At 36.5% G+C, this 19,482-nt stretch overlaps 1 protein-coding gene across 5 annotated transcripts in view; it reads left to right on the top strand.

The window, feature by feature from the left end:
• NEK11 (NIMA related kinase 11) overlaps nt 1-19,482 on the top strand; it is a 198,672-nt gene that overhangs the window by 73,004 nt on the left and 106,186 nt on the right. For all 5 annotated transcript variants that reach the window (XM_016140280.2, XM_016140278.2, XM_016140279.2 and 2 more), the window contains exons 7-13: nt 7,380-7,529; nt 7,623-7,701; nt 9,779-9,864; nt 12,161-12,280; nt 14,394-14,487; nt 17,301-17,408; nt 19,266-19,380. In XM_016140280.2, the coding sequence (XP_015995766.2) occupies nt 7,380-7,529; nt 7,623-7,701; nt 9,779-9,864; nt 12,161-12,280; nt 14,394-14,487; nt 17,301-17,408; nt 19,266-19,380 (752 nt within the window). The remainder of the gene's footprint in view (nt 1-7,379; nt 7,530-7,622; nt 7,702-9,778; nt 9,865-12,160; nt 12,281-14,393; nt 14,488-17,300; nt 17,409-19,265; nt 19,381-19,482) is intronic.

The raw sequence follows: 19,482 nt of genomic DNA, 5'->3' as shown, positions 1-19,482 counted from the left end.
GTTATGTTCCGCCTCAGCCCTGGGCAAGATCTCTAAGCTACTGCTCTGAAGGTGGGGATAATGGCCCGTTTCCTTATAATGACACTCCTGCTTATGAGCAGGGTACTGGGAAGGGGCAGTAGCCTCTCGTTTTTTGGTTTGCCTCTTCTAGCATGGGACCTACACCATATGAGTGAACTAGGGCAAGGGTTATCAGTGATTGGGGCCCTAGTATTCTCTTCCTGATATTTCTGGGGTAGAGGTTCCATCGTACCAGTGGGGGCTGGGTAGAGGAAGAGAACTGTCTATATCTTGGTTGTACTTGACTAGAATTTAGCCTCTGCAACACAGAGCTGGGGTAGGGGGAGATGAGAAATTCTGGAAACTTGTCTCTCTTGGAGAGATATCCTACCCCATGACTAGTTTCTGGGGGAGGGGAGCCCTGTCTTCTTAGCCACACCTGCTTATAGTGAAGTTTTGTCACACTGAACTAGGGAAAGGGCTTACATGCCCCGAACTCTTGTTTTTACTGAAATTTAGTAGATTTTCTTGAATAACTATTTCTTTATTTACTGTATTCCCTTAAGATGATTTTCAGAAACTTTAAATTATTGGCAGTTTTTGGTAATTTTCACCAGTTATGGCTGTTTTTGCTGGGTAGCAGATCTGCTGAGCTACTCATGCTGCCATTCCTGAACAGTTCTCCCCAAGCCTTACTATTGGAATTAGGGATTTTTATTTATTTTTTTCTCTGTTAAACAGTGGAAAGAAAACAGACAGGAGGAGGGAGATTTTTATAGAGACTACAAAAGGGAAACAGGCAGGCCTCTGTTAACTTCACACATTCTATTACTTCTGATGCTCTGTAGGCTAAAAGAGCCTATGGAGACTATCAAAGATAATTAAAGCCATTCAATCAAAGTGTGAAACAGTGCAAGTCTGTTGCCATATCTAGACTTTATGCAGTGGCTGAGTGAATAACAATTGGAAATGGAAGAATGCTTTGATCATTGTTTCCATTGCTGACCTCCCTACCCCAGCTTTGAACCCTGTTTATGTTCAGTTCGCAGACTTTATGGTTTGTGTAGAATCTGTGATTGTGACCCCAAGAATATAGCTAAATATGCAAGAAAATTAACCTTTCCCTTTTATTTTCTCCTCTTGCACCTGTGATCTCTCTCTCCTTCTCTCTCTCTCCATTTTGGTCCTATCTTCGGTTCTTCCATTGGCCAAATTCTTATGGTATGGAGGGCATGGGACCACCACTGGAGACGAGATGACCTTCCTTCGAATATAATAAAACTCATTTGTAGAGGAAAGTAATTAAAAAGAGCTGGTGTGAACAGGATGAAATTCACCCAAACTTTGTTTCATAAATGTTATAATCATCCCCAAAACATGATAGTATACTGGGATGATAAGGTGGAAGGAGCACATTTACTTTTCCTCTCAAATATTCTTTTAAACATTCATTTGCTCATGTACACTAGCCACATTTTAAGTACTCAATGGCAACACGTGGCTACTAGTAATTATGTATAGAAACAGAATGATTCATCATTACAGAAAATTCTATTGGACAGTTCTGAGCATTAGGCTTTACCCTTGGGTTTTCTTGTATTCACCCAGGTTTTGGATTGGGCAGATCCCTTACCAGTTTCAGCTGCTATTCTTAAATTGGTCCACTGTGCTTTTCAGTGAGTACTTTTTAGCTATTTTGAAGCTCTTCTGTTTTGGGATCCATCAATCACTTCATTGATTCCCTCTGCTTCTTCTCACACACATACTGATAATGTGCAGGTCACATGATGATTGTTCTTTGTCTTCACTTGCTTGTATTTTGAGGTTTGAGGGTACACCTTGTCACATCTAACTTTGTTGAAAATGTTGGCCATGGTTTTTGGTTTTGCTGTCTAGCTGCTCTGCTTTACACAGAGATTCATGGAAGATCCAGAAACTATGCTTCTAATGTTGCTGCTGTTTCCCCAAAGTACTCAGAAAGCATTTTAACAAAACCTTTGCATGATTTGTATGTATGTTAAAGCTTGAAAAGAATGGATAGAGGTTCTAGGACATGAAAGGTCCTTAATAAACTGTTGCTAATATAATATTGCTTCTTAAGTATTTGTTGAAGCAGTCAATGTCTTTAGATGTCATTGTATTTAGATGGAGTTTATGTTGATATTCAATTCCACCTAAGTAAAGACTTTTCTTTAGGATAACACACTAAAGCAAACTCCATTACTCTTGTATTAACTTTCTGTTACTCTATATTTATTCAACTGCTTAAATTATGTATACTCTTTTCAAGGTAGCTGGCAGGATGATTCTTGATTACATCAAATAAAAATATATATTATCTAGAAGATCAATAAAGCTTTCCCAGCCAACCAGTCATGCATTGCTGTGGGGTAGGTTTCTCTTTGCAGAGTCTGAGCAGAATTCAAAGGGTAAACTTAGTTATCTTTAGACAAGATAAAGTTTGAGTTACATTTGCAATTCATTATCAACTTGTGCTTCAGAAATCCTCTGGGCACTTCTGGTCAACTTGGACAGATGGCAAGTGTATGGAGTTCAGGTGTAATTTGTTTCACATGCACCTGATCCCAGCCTTCCTGTTCACTGCTACATTCACTCCCTTGGGGACTTATTTGCTTCCTTCACAGTTGGCTGTATTTTAGAAAAGAAAAAGAATGCAAATTATAGACTTCTAAATAAAATGCACCTCTCACTTGTTTTTTTCCAACTTGGCTCTCCAGCCCCCTTCCTCACTTTCATATTGCCAGATTTAAGACCTGAGAGTCAAATAAGAGAAAAATCTTCAAAAAAGGATGGAACTGGTGAGTTTGAGATTATATAATTATTCCCATATAGAAATGTCTGGTTGGAAATTAGAGAAAATAAAAGCAATAGGTACATAGATGTATAGTTACTAGAATAAGAAGTATATTATAGTAGATAGATTTTTAAAACTTAGGATAATAAAAAAATCTTTCACCCCAAGTGTCATGCTACCTCTATAATCAAATCGTCTCATATTTCAGTTACCAGCATCCATTCCAGGCAGGTACATTGGGACCATAACAGGTCTTTCTCCATAAGTTACTGAGTGATAAATGAAGTTTCTATGTGCTCAAATGGAAGTACTTGTCACTAAGTCAAAGTGAAATGGGTAAATGGAAAGCAGCATGCCTTCAGTGTAGCTGAGAGTAGGGTCTTGCACATCTTTCACTGGTTTTATCCCTAAGTATTTGATGTTGTCTAATGTTAATGTAAATGACATTTTTAATTGCATTTTTAAAATGTCCATTGTAGATTTATAGAAATGACCTTTAACATACACAATCATATTAAAATGCTTAAAGTCATCTTTTCTATTCTTCGTGTTTATATATTTTTTAACTTTTTCTGGCCTTATTTTTCTGGGTAGCCACCTACATTCAATATTCAATAGAAGTGGCGATGGTAAGCATCCTTACCCTGTTTTCTATCTCAAACTAAAAGCATAAACTATCAATATTTCAACAATAAACATAATATTTACTGTATGTTTTTATAGCTTTAAGAATCTGATTAAGGAAATTTCTTTCCATTCCCAGCATGCTAAGAGTTTTCTTTTTTAAAAAACACAAATGAATTTTGAATTTTATCAAATCCTTTTTTTCTGCAACTATCAAGATGATAGAATTTTTCTCTTTTCTTCTATAATGAGATACATGCTATTGATTGATTTTTTAATATCGAGTCAACCCCATGCTTCTGAAATAAAATCTGCTTGGTCATGATATGTTATATTTTTAATATTTCATCATAGTCTCTTGTAATATATGTGTTTGTATATTTGGATTTTTTTAAAATCTATGTTCATAAAAAATTTACCTATAATTTTCCTTTCCTGTAATATCCTTATTGTATTTTAGTATCAAAATTAGGCTGACTATATAAAATAAAGAGATTGATTAAGACTTGTGATCTTAACCCTTGAGTGTTTGGAAGAGTTTTCCAGTAAAGCTCTGTGTGTGTGTATGGGAAGATTTAAAAATTTTTTTAAATAATTATTTTAAATAATTTCTTATCTCTGTTCAATAAATAAAGGACTATTCAGATTTTATATTTCTTCTTGTATCAGTTTGGTAAGCTATATTTTTAAAGACTTTTCATTTAATCTCATTTGTCAAATTTATTGGGAAAAAATATTTATAATGTCATCTGAATACTTTCTAATACTTGTGGAGTCTATAGTATTGTATACTTTTCCATTTCTGTTATTGAAAAAACACATAGGTGTGGTTTCTTCTTGTTTTCTTCATCAGTCTTGCTAGAGGTTTATTAAACTTATTAGTCTTTACTGATTTTATTTTTATTGTCCTTTTTAATGCCTTTTAATTTTATTTCATTAATTTCTACTTTTAAAATTTGTTCCCTTAAACTTTCTTTGGTTTGATATGTTGTTCTTTTTCTATCTTCTCAAGCTGACTTAGATCATGATGTTCAAAGCCTTTTACTTTGTTACTATATTCCTTTAATACTTTCCACGTATTTATTTTAGATGCATTTATTTTATCTGCATTCAATAAGTGTTGATGTTGTATACTTTTATTAGTGTTCACTTAACAATATTTTATAATTTCTGTTGGATTTTTTTTATTTTACCTAGGAACATTTAAATGTGTATTGTTAATTTTCAAACAGCTGATTTTGTAGGTTTTTTTCCCCCTCTATCTGTTAATATATAGCTTAATTTCACTGTGGTCAGAGAATATGCTCTGAAATTTTCAATCCTCGAAGTCTGTTGAGGTTTGCTTTATGACCTTGGATTTGGTCAATTTTGGAAAATGTTTCATGTGCCCTTGAATAGAATCTGAATTCTTTACTCCTTTGGATGTGTTTATGTTAATTTGTCAATTATGTCAATTTTGGTCATTGTATTTAGATTTTCTCTATCCTTATCAGTTTTTTTGTCTGCTTGTTCTATCTGCTATTGAAAGAGGTATGTTAAAGTCTTTTACTATAATTGTGAATTTGTGTTTTTTTCTCTTAATTCCATCAATTTTTGCTACACACACACACACACACACACACACACACACACTGTTATTGGGTTTTAGTTTGCTTATATGTTCCTAGTGATTTGATTTCTGTATTAACCCACCATCTGAATCTTAGTTGTGGTTCTTGCCTTTAAGTCTACTTTGTCTGATGTTAGTATAGCTACATCAGCAATATTTTAATAGGTGTTTGCATGATATATCTCTTTCTATGAACTGCTCTGTGTTCTTACATTTGTGGTTTGTTTTGTGAGCAGTATATAATTTTTTACTCAGCCTGATAGTCTTTTTTAATTGAAGTATTGTACATTTATATATACATTTTTAATATATAATTACTCTTTTTATTTGTCATCTTATTATTTACTCTATTTTAAATATAATTATTGCTTTTTTTCTTTGTCATCTTATTTGCTTTGTAAATATACCACTGTTTTGTTTCTTTTTTTTCTTTCCTTTCTTCCTTTATTTTGGTTTAAAATTTTACTCAATTTTTTTTTCTTTAGTAACTTGTTAGTTATATACTTGTCAGTTGTCAGTTATACATTATTTTACTGTTTTTTTTTTTTTTTTGGTGATAACCCTAGCAATTATAACATGAATCTTTGACTTCTTACAGTCTAGTAATAGTTATTATAAAAATTTTTAAAAAGTAAAAACTTTTCCAGTAGTGCTAGTAATTTAAAATACTTTAACTCCATTTACCCTCTTACATCTTTTGTATTATTTTTGTCAAGAAATTTTATTTCTACATAATTTTTAAATCCCATAATATATTGTTAATATTGTTTTATAGAGTCAATATAGACTCATACATAGTCACAGAATTATTCTTTCTAGTGTTCTTCATTCCTTCTTGTATTCTTTATTTCTGTCTGAGATCATTTTTCTTCCAGTGGAAGAACTCCCTTTTAGGATATTTTTTCGTGCTGTTGTGCTGGCAATGAATTCTCTCAGTTTTTGTTTGTCTAAAAATGTCTTTATTTCACCTTTATTAAAGGGAAATATTTTTGGTATAGAAATCTAAATATGTGCTACTATACTAGATACCATTTAGGGATCTTACAGATGGATACAAAATTCATTGAGCTTCAAATAATGTTCCTAATTAATTATGTTTACATTGATCTTGATGTTCTAGTCGATATCACAGGGTTTCTCCTAATACCCTACTTCTTTCTAGCATTCTGTAATGGAAGTAATCCAGAATTTGGAAATAAAAATACCTTATGAAATTGGGCAAGTCATTTAACTTTTATGAACCAGTTTCCTCATGTATAAAATGAGGAAAATATAATATTGATTCTATTTTACTGCAGTTATAAGGCTCTGTTGAGATACATATATGAAAGTACTTTGTAATATATAAAGTACCAATCAATTGGAAATTTTTAGAGTTCTTATTATTTACTGAAACAGAAACAGTCTCAGTGTATGTAATCGAAATTCTCTTAAATGAACATTTTCATGAACCCTCAGAAAGTAGGACAATGTTAAAAGTTATATAAAACACAACTTACATAAGGTTGACTGTAAATTTATTCTGATGTTTCAAGCAAGTAACATGAAAAGGGAGACATGGTCAGTTATATAATTCAAAATACCCATAAGATTTAAAGTAATCCATTATTCAGGAGAAGTATAGTTCTTTCTTAATACAAAGTTCAGGCAGGAATTTCCCCCTTAGTTTTCTTAATGACGTAGTTATTAAAAGATTATTCTGCTGGTTTCTAAGTTACTGATTTGCATGGTTAATCCAAATCAGTTTTGGACTGATCTAGAATTTTAATATTCTGTTTCATACACCCAAAGGAAGAATTATACATTTTAATGTGAGCTGCAAGTAGCTGCTCTTCCACTCTACTTGCAAATGGATTCTATTGAGAAAACTAATAAAGAATACGTTTCATTTCAAAATGCTTGGATACACATTAGAGCAAAGAATAGGCTGATAAATTAAAATTTTATTTTGCATATATAACAACAAAACTGCCTTAGGAAGATGATATTTAGCTGCATTATATTTTTCCTTTGTAGAGGTTAATTCAAAAATTCCTTGCTACCTCGATCAAATATTTATTGGGTTCCTACTATGTGCAAACATATTCCTATTGGTTTGTTTGCTCTTCTTTGACAAAAAGTGGTCATTCAGACTCACATTTTGTGCTTTCTTCTTAGTACACATGCACTTAAATGGAACAGAATACTAGGGAACCGAAGCTTTAAACAAACAACTGAAGTGTATGTTAGCGCCTCAAAACCAATGCCCTAACACATCTGAGGTTTTATATAATGATCAAATTTAAAAGAGGACATTTGTTCTTTATTTAAATTCTTTGACTTTGTCTTCAGGTCTCTGGCATGCATTTTATATGAGATGTGCTGCATGAATCATGCATTCGGTGGCTCCAATTTCTTGGCCATTGTTTTAAAAATTGTTGAAGGCGACACTCCTTCTCTCCCTAAGAGATATCCAAAAGAACTGAATGCCATCATGGAACGGTATGGAAATAAATGTATCACCAAAGAAACAATGTTAAATTATATTTATGTTTTAGTTCATCTGTAAAATAGTTTTCTTTTTAAACTTTACAGCATGTTGAACAAGAATCCGTCATTGAGGCCATCTGCTATAGAAATTTTAAAAATTCCTTACATTGATGAACAACTACAGGTATTTAAAATGAATAAAATGCCAGGAAATACATATAAGCATTTACATACATTCTAAGACTTGAAGATCTACTATGGGAATAAAATGCAGTAAGAATCATTCAGAAAGGAGAGACAAGGTTTTTTTGTTTGTTTGTTTGTTTGTTTTTTTGTTTTTTAAGCTTAGTCAGGACAACCCCTTTGCTTCAAAACAATGTGAACTCTGGTTCCCTGGTATCCCAGATATCAGGATTTTCTGCCTAAACTCAACAATCACCCTTAGAGCTCTTGGTTTATAAATCTTACCTCAGCACTGTATAAATATATACCTGCTAGGAAAAGAATGTACTGCTACTGCTACTAAAATCTGGGATTTTTATTGAGACTTTATTATTCTACTCCTTTATTATGTATCCCAACAATACCTTTTATTGATTGAGTGAGTTTATTTTATTCTCCTGTAAATTATAAATTTTGGTGTAGAGAATTTGCCTCTGGTGATAAGAGAAAAGCAGATAGGTGATAAGGACTTTTTGCTTTTTTTTTTACATCTTAGGCTTTTACAATACAAATCCCTCAGGCAAATTTCTTTTAATTTTATGAATAGCTTTAAGAGGACCTGCAAAGCAGTCATTCACCTTCAAAACTGTGCATACCTTTTCATCAGTGTCCAGTTCTAAATCCACAGGAAACAGGATGCTGCCTTCATGTGCATTTTTTAGTTGAGTGCCCACACTGCACTGACTCTAGGGGTGCAGAAATGAAAGGAACAGATATGGCTCCTGTCCTTTCGAAGCTTGACTGATAGTAAGAGACTTCAATAACCAAGAAAAAGTAAGCAAATAAATAAAATAATTATAAATCCTCATGAACACTAGAAAGAAAGCAAATAGGATGCTATAAAATAAGGAAAGAAGAGGGTGGGTTGGTGGTCAAAGAAGGAGTAGGTGACATTTTGACACCAGTGAGATGGTGAGAAGCAGTCAACCATGGAAAGAGCCTGAGAAAGTATGTTGGAATCACAGGGACTAGCTGGAGTGAAGCTCTGAATTAGGTCATGTTCCCCGGAGGGAGACAGAGAGGTTTCTTATGCAGGAATGTGCTGCCAGAGGAAACACTTAGGAAGTGGGGCAAGCTGAACAGGAGAGGGCAGGTGGTGAAATTCCCTGGTACTTCCAGCTCTCCTTATGAATAGACAAAGCCAGGATCCACTAGCCTGAGGGCAGTCCGATTGTAAAGAGGCACAGGTCCTGGCTGCTGGATCAAAACCACGCTGAAAGGGCTGTGAGCACACAAAAAAAATAGTAAAAGAGACCCAAGGAGATCCGCTGGGACTAAGGTGAGGCAAGCGAAGCATGAATCTGTCCCGAGACAAGATTTAAGAGGACACCAAAAACTCAGTAATAAAGATCGATAATAATTTAATGCAACATTTTACAAATTCAGATTAATGCTAAAAATCCTTGGTAACAACATATCAAAAGTTTAGAGATAGTATCCAACAGGGCTATGATTGGGGGGAGGCAAGTGAGGTAGAACGGTACAAATTCAGAGTTGGAGTCGCCTATCTTTATTTAAACTTTTGATATGGTGTTCTCCACGTCTTTTGGGCATTAATTTTGATTTTTTATATTTCATTAAAATAGTATTTATCTTGACTGCTGAGTTTTTTGGTGCCTCCTTAAATTTCACACCTGAGGGGAGTGCCTCACTCTTCTCACCCTCGTCCTGTCGCTGGGAGTGCGGACATTGTCTTCTGCAGACCCAGAGGTGGTGAGAACGTGTGTGTTCTTGGGGCTCAAGGAAGGTCTGCCCTTGCCTGGATGTTGGGGAGTGAGAGAGCAGGCAGTGCAAGATAAAGTAGGAGAGGTAGGCAGGAGCCTGATACTGCAGGATTTTGTTGCCTAAGCTACCATGTAATTTTTTGTAACCCTCTATAGAAGGAAAAATAGCTACCAGTGGGTTTTGTTTTCAAGCTCCCAGATTTAGCCAATAACATTGCAAATCAGAAAAGGCATCTCATATAGTCTTATGCTCTTCCATCCCTGAGGAGGAAGGAGTCTTTGAGGTATGTCAAGGTGGTTCTTTTTTTTTTTCAGCGCTTAATGTGTAGATATTCTGAAATGACTCTGGAAGACAAGAATTCGAATTGTCAAAAGGAGGCTGCTCATATAATTAATGCCATGTAAGTAATTGCTTTGTTTTTTAAAAGTCCATTGAGCTTAAATGTTAAATGCATTTGTCTTTAAAAATCTATTAGTACCAAGCTGACTACATGGAGTACCCTAGAATTCACTTACTTCTTGCCAAGAAATTCAGGAGCTTCAGTAATTTGGCATTCCAAAGCCCTTCGCCTCAGGTGGCAGCTAATTGAAATAATAAAAATTGAAATCACTGCACGGCTTACAGATCTGCAAGTTAGCTCTGCAGTTGCCTTGTAAATATATAGAGAAATTAGTACCTCAAACATTTAGTGACATATATGCTAATTCACCTTCCATAGTAAGCATAAATGGCTTTCACACGTTTCTTTTACAGGAAGTGGCAGAGTGTCTATTTAAAAGACAATATTATGGAGTCCTTAGACCATTGAGAATAAGCCAAAATTCACTTTCTTGAGATATACATAAGAACTAGAAAATGTGTGTTTCAAAAGAACCATAATTATTGCTTGGTCTAACTTCTACCTCAGCAAAATTTCTATGCTGTACGTTACAAGAGCCCAGATTATTAGGTTACTTCAGAGCAGCCATGAGCAGCTGCGCAGACTGCGTGCTACGGAACTTCAGAGGGCACCACTTACAAAGACCAAATCTATAATTTTTCCGAAGGAACTCTCTACTTAATTCTATAAGGGCCAGATGAGCATGGAGGGCCTTGCCCAGAACTGTTCAAGGCCTTGGGTGAGAACAGTAGCCCTTATTAGTCTGACCTTCAAGGCCAAAGAGCACGGATATGTTTCTCTAATGCACAGTCCAATGGTTTCTCAGCTGCACCATGTTTGTTTTCCATCTTCATATTCAAACTGAGGAAATGTTCATCAAAGATATTCAGTCTTCGTTTATTCCATGGTCTCCAGTTAAAATAAACTGTACCTCAGGGGGTACCTTTTTAGGCATACCCCTAGTAACCTTATTTTTGGGGATTACTACATATTCTTTCAAGAAAGACTAGAACTTCTAATTTTATTTTGTTTTATTAACTAGAGATGTGAGAGTAGTAAATAACTTATTTTTAAAATAGTTGACAAATTTTAGCTGTCATTTTGCACTGCAGTTATGAAATGGTATGCTTGACATTGCTTACAATTAAAATGTGCTAGACTCTAGGTGTGTGGATAGTATTTCACATTATGAAATATTGATTTCAAATTGTCACTGTTATTTTCAAGATCTATGACTATATTTGAAGGAGATCTATTTGGTCTTACAAAATAAGGATGTATATTCCTGAAAATTGCAAGTCCCCTGAAGGTTCTGGTCTGGACAGTATTCTGGAAGGATGAGAACTACCTACAGTGATCATTATGATTTTCTCATAGTGTTTCTTCCTGCATTCTTTAGTATTGAGCCTTAACTAAGTCAAGCACAGAATCAAATGTCATTGAGAATGTGATTGTAGACCTTTCAATACACAATTAATATAAGCACATTACTTTAACTGAAGAAAGAGGCTCTTAATATTGGCTAACATTTGGGGGTAATGACCGTATGCTTGGCTCTGTTATGAGTACTTTACATGAATTAACTCCTTTAAACTCACAATAATCCTATGAAGGAGGTACTACTATTTTTTTTAATGATCATAATGACATTAAGTAACTTGCCCAAGGGCATAGAGGATTTGAACCCAGGGAATGTTATTAACCTGTATGATTAACTGCTATACTTACTGTATTAAGCCTAGAATAGAATATAAAACATATTCAGTAAAAATTAGCTATTATAATGCTATCATTTTTGATACTTTTTATGTGTCAGACGTTGTATATACCTTATCTCATATAATACTCACAATAACTCATTCTTTACGAATGAGGAAACTGAGGTTCAGAGCGTTTGGGTCACTTGCCCAAGGCCACAGAGCTGATGGCTGGCGGACATGGGACTCAAACTCTGCCTGTTTCCAAAGATTGTGTTCTATCCACATGGTCAGATTAGTCTGCCTGTCTATTTACTTCTTAATGGCCAAGATCCTAATTTGTCTTACATTATGAAAACCAGTCATAGGCAATGAAATGAGCAGGAATTTGGAAAGTACGTAATTTGCTTTTAAACAAAAATCTAATTTGAAAAATACTGCCAATTAACCACAGTCCTAGTTGGCTCATTACCTACGCAGACTTTATTAGTTTTTGCCTGGGCTGTCTCGAGACGTTTTTCCCTTCTCAGTGGTATAATGATGTTTTTGTGAAATATTTGTTTAATTTTTCTGAGTATGTTTGGGATGTGTTCTGTGTGGGGAATCTTTATTTTCTCCAGGCAAAAAAAGATTCACCTACAGACTCTGCGGGCGCTCTCTGAAGTGCAGAAAATGACACCGAGAGAAAGGATGCGGCTGAGGAAGCTCCAGGCGGCCGATGAGAAAGCCAAGAAACTGAAGTAAGCTGCCATTCCTTGGGGTACCCGGCTGTGGGCCGCTTCCCAGGGCTCCAAAGGAGTTTGCTGAAGAGCAAAACCAAAACAAGAAATCAAAATGCACATACTCATTACACACGTGTCAGTTTGTTTATTCACTCGTTCTCTAGAAAGATGGTTATTGAGCCATAGAGGTTATTGGATACCAGGCATTATTAATATCAGGATTTTTGTCTTGTGTAGAAGGATTCGAAGAGGTTGCTAGTGATAAAAATATCATCAGCTTCCAAACGAAGTTTCTTTGTTGCTGACACCTTCTGTACTTACCCCAGTGATAGGGTGAAAAGGCGACTTCAGTATGGGTCTTCATTCCCTAGATGTTTGCTGTATCCCCCCTGACAGGAAACTAAGCTTATCTATAGGGAGAAGAGGGTACTGGCATGAAATTGTTGGCCTTAGAAAGAAGTTTGGAAACAGAGTTCTGTTCTGTCAATTGAAGCCCTTTGAAAAGTCTATGCTCAGGCCAGTGCTGCTGGTAGGAGACAGCACTAGTAATTAGAGTATTTACATGAAAAGGGGGAATTCCAAAGAGCCCTAGAATTCCAATTTCTCGAAGACTGATTCTGCAGTTGGTAGGTTATCCAATTTTCTAATTTTTTTCTTCTTTCTTCTTCTACCAACTTTTGGTAGCTCACAAGCCCCAGCCACGAACTAGAGAGACAGAAAAGAACTGAAACTCAAATCTATTCAATCTGCGACCTTATTAATGTAGTTGAAAAATGACTCAGAGGTGTCCTTGTACTTACAGTGAATCATGGTGAACCAAGTAAGAATCTGTGAGACTGTTTTCCCTCAAGACATGCTGTCTTTAATAAATGTGGGAAAGGATTTCTTTAGAGTGCTCAAGGGCTAGCAGTGTGCTGGAAAATGTTTAACCACCACCTCTGGGGTGGTGAGGTGAGTTGGGGGTGGCTGCTGATTTGTCTGCAGATTTCTGTGGTGTCAATACTTTCCTGATGACCAGTTTCAAGCTACCCATGTGATATCATTGACTGTTCAGATGGGACGATAGGTACACAATCTGATCTTGGGGACCAGTACAGGTTGGGTTTTGCAAACCACTGAGTGTGCGTTTTACTGAGATAACATATGTTCACATAAATTGTTTGAGCCATCGCATCAACTCACAGCCACAAATCTATTTCTAATGAGTCAGAAATGGCAATATCTCCAGGTTATCATGATTTATGTCATTGGTTGAGGGTAAAATGAAAATTAAATCTCTGACAGGAACAGATTAAAGGAGCTGTTTAATTACTTACAGCCACATTACAAATTATTTTTTTCAGATTAAGACTTTTTCATAAGCAAAAGAAAGTCATAGATCTTCTACATGACATTTTATATTTTTATTATTAAAGACAATGGCTTTTAAATAAAGTTTGGTCTTTGATGAATGACTTACATCTGAATTGTTTTTGATTGTTATTTCTGAGATTTGAGAGTCATTATGTATTTTAGCTAGAAAATGGCTCTATCATCAATAGGGTTATAATATATTCATTTCATAGACCAAAAAATTTGACCACCGGGATATTCTATAACTTTTCAAAAAATCTAGGTGTAAATTAGCACACAAGTAATCACAAGAATTCAAATCTTCTAGTTCAGTAGCAGGTCTATTAAATTGAACTCTCCTATAGTACAAAAAAAATGTGTTTGAGAAAAATCTCCATCCACAGTGAGTCTCATATTCTTTTCCATAAATTCTTTGAAATATAGCTCTGTTTTTCTTGTTTATATGTTTGTTTCATTCCGAAAGCAGTTATTGAGTTATTAGTATGTGCTAAGCACTCTGTCATCACAGAGAACACACAGGGATCAGTGCTGTCTTCTTCCGCTGCATTTTGGGTATTCAAGGCATGAATAAGGAGCCAGAATATCCTTGTGTATGCTTTAAGAGGGAATTAAGTGGGTGCTGCGCTGCACGCACACCTTCATGAGAGGAAGACCTGGTGGCCTGGCTTTCCCAACACCTCAATTGGCCTATCGAACCAGGGATCACACTTACCTGTGTGATACAGATGCAGTTTTAGCAAATTGCAGCTATTTTTCTATATTTGCTTTAAATTTTCAGAAAGCTTGTAGAAGAAAAATATGAAGAAAATAACAAACGAATGCAAGAATTGAGATCTCGGCACTTTCAGCAGCTAACCGTTGATGTACTCCATGTAAGTACTCTTATTTTAAATTTTACATAAAACCTTTTTTTTGCTACAGATTTCTCAGATTCATGTGGCCAGTTGGGTAGGAAAACGGACAAGGTAGGGAAAAAAAGCATCCAGACCAACTTTGCCCAATTCCAGGGAAGACGTATTGGGGTTCACTTTAGAAGGCAGGCTGTACTTAGAGGTGGGTCAGTTGATTTATCTGATAAATATCGAGTGCCTACTGTGTACAAGATAACTTAATCAGTGCTGAATGAACAATTGACGAGTTAAAATTATGACTTTGCAGAACAAATGTGTGTATATATAATTTTGAATTTCAGCTATGCTATTATTGCCTTATCTCTTTAGTTCATTGTTCTCTTTCTGATTTATTTTTTATTCTTTCCCTTTTTATCTTGTCTCCCATCCATATCCCATTTTGTGTTAATAATCCGATTCAAGCTTTGAAGAATTACCAATGGATGTCCAAAAATAAATAGGGTTGCAGATTTATATGACATGTATCCCAAATTCATGTCATCAGCATGCCAAGCCCCTGGATAACAAATACTATTTTCTTTAATGGCTAAAATATCTCCATAGGATTTGGTGTAAGCTCTGATACTTAAAATAGTCTTTTTTTTTTTAGGATCATATTTGCACAATAGACATTCACACCAACTCCGAGCTCTTCTGGTAAAAGTGTCTTGGGAAGGAGTCATTTTTATGGAGAACTTCACTGTCTCAAATTCTGTTTGTTCATTCATTGGAGATCCCTGAATCTCAGGGAGATTCCTTCCTTTAACAGGAAGAACCAAGCCCTCTGAGGCTATGGGGATGATTCTTGAAGTTTGAGGATGCTCATTCTGCTGTAACTCAGTAATCAAAGGGCTCCAAGTCCTGACGTATGCAGAGCCCCGTAGCTACACCCACACTCAGCCAGGCACAGCCTAGGAACATTTGTTTTCTGCATCCCTCTGAGAAGTTGTTCACCATTCTCAGTTATTTAGTGGTTGTGAATGCTTTAGTGTTCTGAAAACCCAAAGTTGGACAAGATGGGAGACCCAGCCTTTTCTGACCTGAAGAGCCTCTCTCTGTTGGACCCTTTAGCAGACAACGTGGGGACATCAACAATATGTGCTCAATCCCCCCACAGCCCTGACCCATTTCTCTACCCATCTCCCACTCTGTCAAGGGAAGCCGGCTGTGGGATCTGTTGCGGGCCCCAGAGAGGTGGGCGGTGGATTGTTCCTTCTCGCAGAACCTGGTAAATGAGAATTGTTGGCTGAAGGGCATGGGGTCAGCAGTAGTGTCAGGTCCCTGCTCAGAGGAGGGTCTTGATGCCACCACTTGATGCCCTCTGAGAACTGAGTGCCTTTCAGCTCTCCGGACACTTTCTAGGCCCTGAAATGATAACTTGTGGAGGCGAGTTGTCTTCCTTAGGTCTGTCAGCTCTCTTGCCCACAGGACTGAGAACTGAAAATTCCACAGATCACAAGGAGTCTGAGATAAGAATTCTGTGTTTGCTAATATGTGTAAACTACTTGTTCAATCTACTGATAGAAAGTGGGACTTTTTATTTTCTGGAATGTTCAGAGACCCCTGTTCCTAAGGGATTTCATCTCCTAAGATTGGATACAGTAGTAATATTTTTAGAATACACAGAGGTTGAGTTATAATCTTATACACATAAAAATTATATATTATTAACAATGTTGCCCTAATTAAGAAATAATCTAAATAACTATTTGTGGAATTACCAAATAGCAAATAAAAAAGTAGTTTCAAATATGCTCTTACATTTTAGTGTCTGATATTTACTTAACTTTTTTGCTTTTCATCATTGACCATTCAAAATAATCATTTTGTGTTCTTTTTCACTTCTGATATGATTATTATCAGTGTTAAACAACTACATTATATTAGGTCCTGTCCCTCCTGTAAACCATGGTCATTGGGGGATCTTCAAGTAACTTAAGGCTGAGACTATAATGCAGGCTGACTCTCAGGAGATTTTGTTGGCTATGTATTATTCCATAGAATACGGGACCCAGAGTCCAGGTCTTGGTCCAACCTAGACAAAGAGAAATTCACAAAGATTCTATGAAGTCCCAACTCATACCTTCCACAGGGCCTATCTAGTTCTTCCCAGTTACATCCCCTTTGCATCAGCAAGGAATGAGGTGCAGGAAAGAAGTGCCTGATGCTGCTTTAGCCAGAGATATTGGTTCATTCTTGATCTTCTAAGATTTAGTATCACCAGCATCTTTGGCCCTGAACTTTCCAGAAGCCTGTTTCCTAAGTTTGCATATCAGCAGGAGGCAGGAAATGCTCCAGGCAGATATGTGGCTCTTGTAGATAACATCCTCTTTTAGCTGGTTCGTTCTGCAGACAGGGTTGCTTAGTCCCCCCAGGTCCCTTGCCCTCTTTTGTGCAATTACATCAGCCATGTCCCTGTGGCCCATCAGTAGTATCCCACCTTCTCTCTTTCATATGTCACCTTTGGAAAACCTTTGACTTCTCAGGTCCACAATTGATTGGCCCTCCTCTAAATTCATATGGCTTATATAAGCTACCAGACAATGGCTTCTCAAACTTCAAAATGCACCTATTGGTCTTGCCGAAATGAAGATTTTGATTGGATTGCTCTGGAATGGGGTCTGGAATGCTGCATTCCTAACAAGCTTCCTGGAGATTCCCATGATGCTAGTCTAGGAGCACACTCTGCTTACTAATTGTCAGAAATTGGGGTCCTCAAAAGCAGCAGCTCACCTTCAGATGAAGGAAGACCTGGAAAAGCCACTGATGAATAGACCTTCTTATAATCTCTTCAGGAAAAAAAGCATTTAATGGGAATGGAAGAAAAGGAGGAGCGACCTGAGGAAAGCCTTTCTTGTTCACCCCAGGAGGAGGATGAAGAGAGAAGGCCAGGCAGAGAAGAGGCAAGTTTAATCATAGTTACACGCACAAGAGCGGGGAGGATTTAATGATATTCAGAGAACAAAGAAGGGAGAAAATGGGAAGCCAAACACTCAAGGAAAGGCATCACTGAGCTGAAAAAGATGAAATAAAACTTAAGAAATTGAATTAATCAGGTGCAAGAAGCTAAAGAAAAACATGATAAAGTAGGAGAAAAGAAAGAGGAAAATGTTCCCGTCTTCGCCCATATACACATTTATGATTTAATTTCTTCCTAATCTCACTGGGGCTCTATTCGCTATTCCTTCCTTCTCTCTTGCCAGCCAAAGCAAACCACTTTATGTTTCTGAAGTAGTTGTTGGAGATAGAATCAGAGTTAGAGAAGAGTGGGCTAACTATGTCACCACTTAAACAGGTTATAAAAACTCTTTGAAGTATCCAGGAGTTATAGGCCTTCGGCAGGCATTTTCTGCTTGGCTGAATTTGCGCTTTGAAATCTTGAAGCACAGATGAATGTAGAATCATGTTAGGCACTCTTTCTTTATAGGATGGTGGCTTAAAATCAACTCCATACCATCATCATACATACAATAAGCCCAGTCTTTCTTTTACCCTGTGGTGTATATAGTTGTGAAGGTGTCAAAATTGGGTTTCTGTGAAAAGTGCATAGCCAATCATGTCTCCATATATGAAACAGTAATGCGGATCAAAGATCAGATCATGTCCTCCTCTTCCTAAGAAAAGCAATTATAACAATTCTGTCTCTTCTCTTCAAAGAGAAACTCAACAAATCAAAGTCAGTTGAGAGTCCAAATCCTTATTATCAAATAATTTCCAAAGTACACATAAAAACACATTTCACGTAGTCACTGTTCTTTGTTCTTAAAATTCTCTGTGTGCTATCACTGATCCTTTGAAATGTGAAATCAATTTCACTTCATGCAACAATTATTATACGATATAACAAATGGACACCTTAAAAATATTTTATGAATATATTTTCACAAATGCTACATACCACAGTGTGTCACAGCTTTGTTTTACTTATTTAAGATTAGTTTGAACTTTCTGTTTTTAATAAGAAGATGCTCTTGGAGTAGTTCTCCATGAAGTCCATTTATCAAGGAAAATAGGTCAATTCAGCATTAACTCTGGGTTGTAAACACACACACACACACACACACACACACACACACACCCACACCCCTGGAGAAAAGGAAAACTGATTTATTGAAGTAACTATTGATAAATTTGAGAAATTTAACTTATTTGTTTGAAGTTTTGAATTCCTTAATGTGGCCTCTTAGATCTCTTTTAGGAAGTTGAAATTCATAGAATTACAGAACTTTAAAAAAAATACAAATGAAGTATGGAGTATTTTTATTTTTATAGCCTTTTAAGTCCATGAATTATGAATCACAGAACTTTTAAAGCTAGAAAAGAACTTGGAAGTCATCCAAGCCAATACCACTTTAATCTGAGGTGAGAAAACTGAGCAGGGCTGGACTCGGGTGAAGTTAAGAGTGATACCCTGGGTGCAAGATTGCAGGAGGTGCTTGTTCTCAGTCGCGGATGGATCCTGCTTCTGCAAGAGCCTGAAGGGCAGTGCCTCCTTCGGTTTTGCGCCCCGGGCTTTCCGCTTGCCTCACCCTAGTCGTGGCCCTGAAACTGAGGCCTCGGGAGGTTAAATGCTTTTCTTCAAGGTTGTTTCTCTTATCCCAAGCTGCCTTCTTGAAATTGAAAATGTTATCATGTTTAGGGAAGAGGATTAGAAAGGCTTTGGTTTCCGAATAGTCTCCTAAACAAGAATATTGTTTCATTTGTGGTAGCACAATTTCCTTTTATCAGTTTCTCATGAATTGTTAATTATCTTCCACAAGGAATTTGATGACTCGACTTCAGAGAACCTGCCTGAGTCTCAGCCTATTTCTTCCCTGGACCTCAGCGTGCTTGAGTCAAGTGTAGAGGACACGATAGCTGACCTTGGAGATCACGGTATGAGTTTGCATAAATACTCAGAAGGGTGCTTTCAGCTGACACATGGGTTGGTACAGCTGGCCCTGCAGCAGGACTGACTGGCTTCTCAGAGAAGCCCGG

This window comes from Rousettus aegyptiacus, unplaced genomic scaffold (genome assembly GCF_014176215.1).
Source record: "Rousettus aegyptiacus isolate mRouAeg1 unplaced genomic scaffold, mRouAeg1.p scaffold_m13_p_4, whole genome shotgun sequence".
Taxonomy (NCBI): domain Eukaryota; kingdom Metazoa; phylum Chordata; class Mammalia; order Chiroptera; family Pteropodidae; genus Rousettus; species Rousettus aegyptiacus.
The sequence above is the reverse complement of the archived record's forward strand: the minus strand, read 5'-3'. Positions and strand labels throughout refer to the sequence as shown.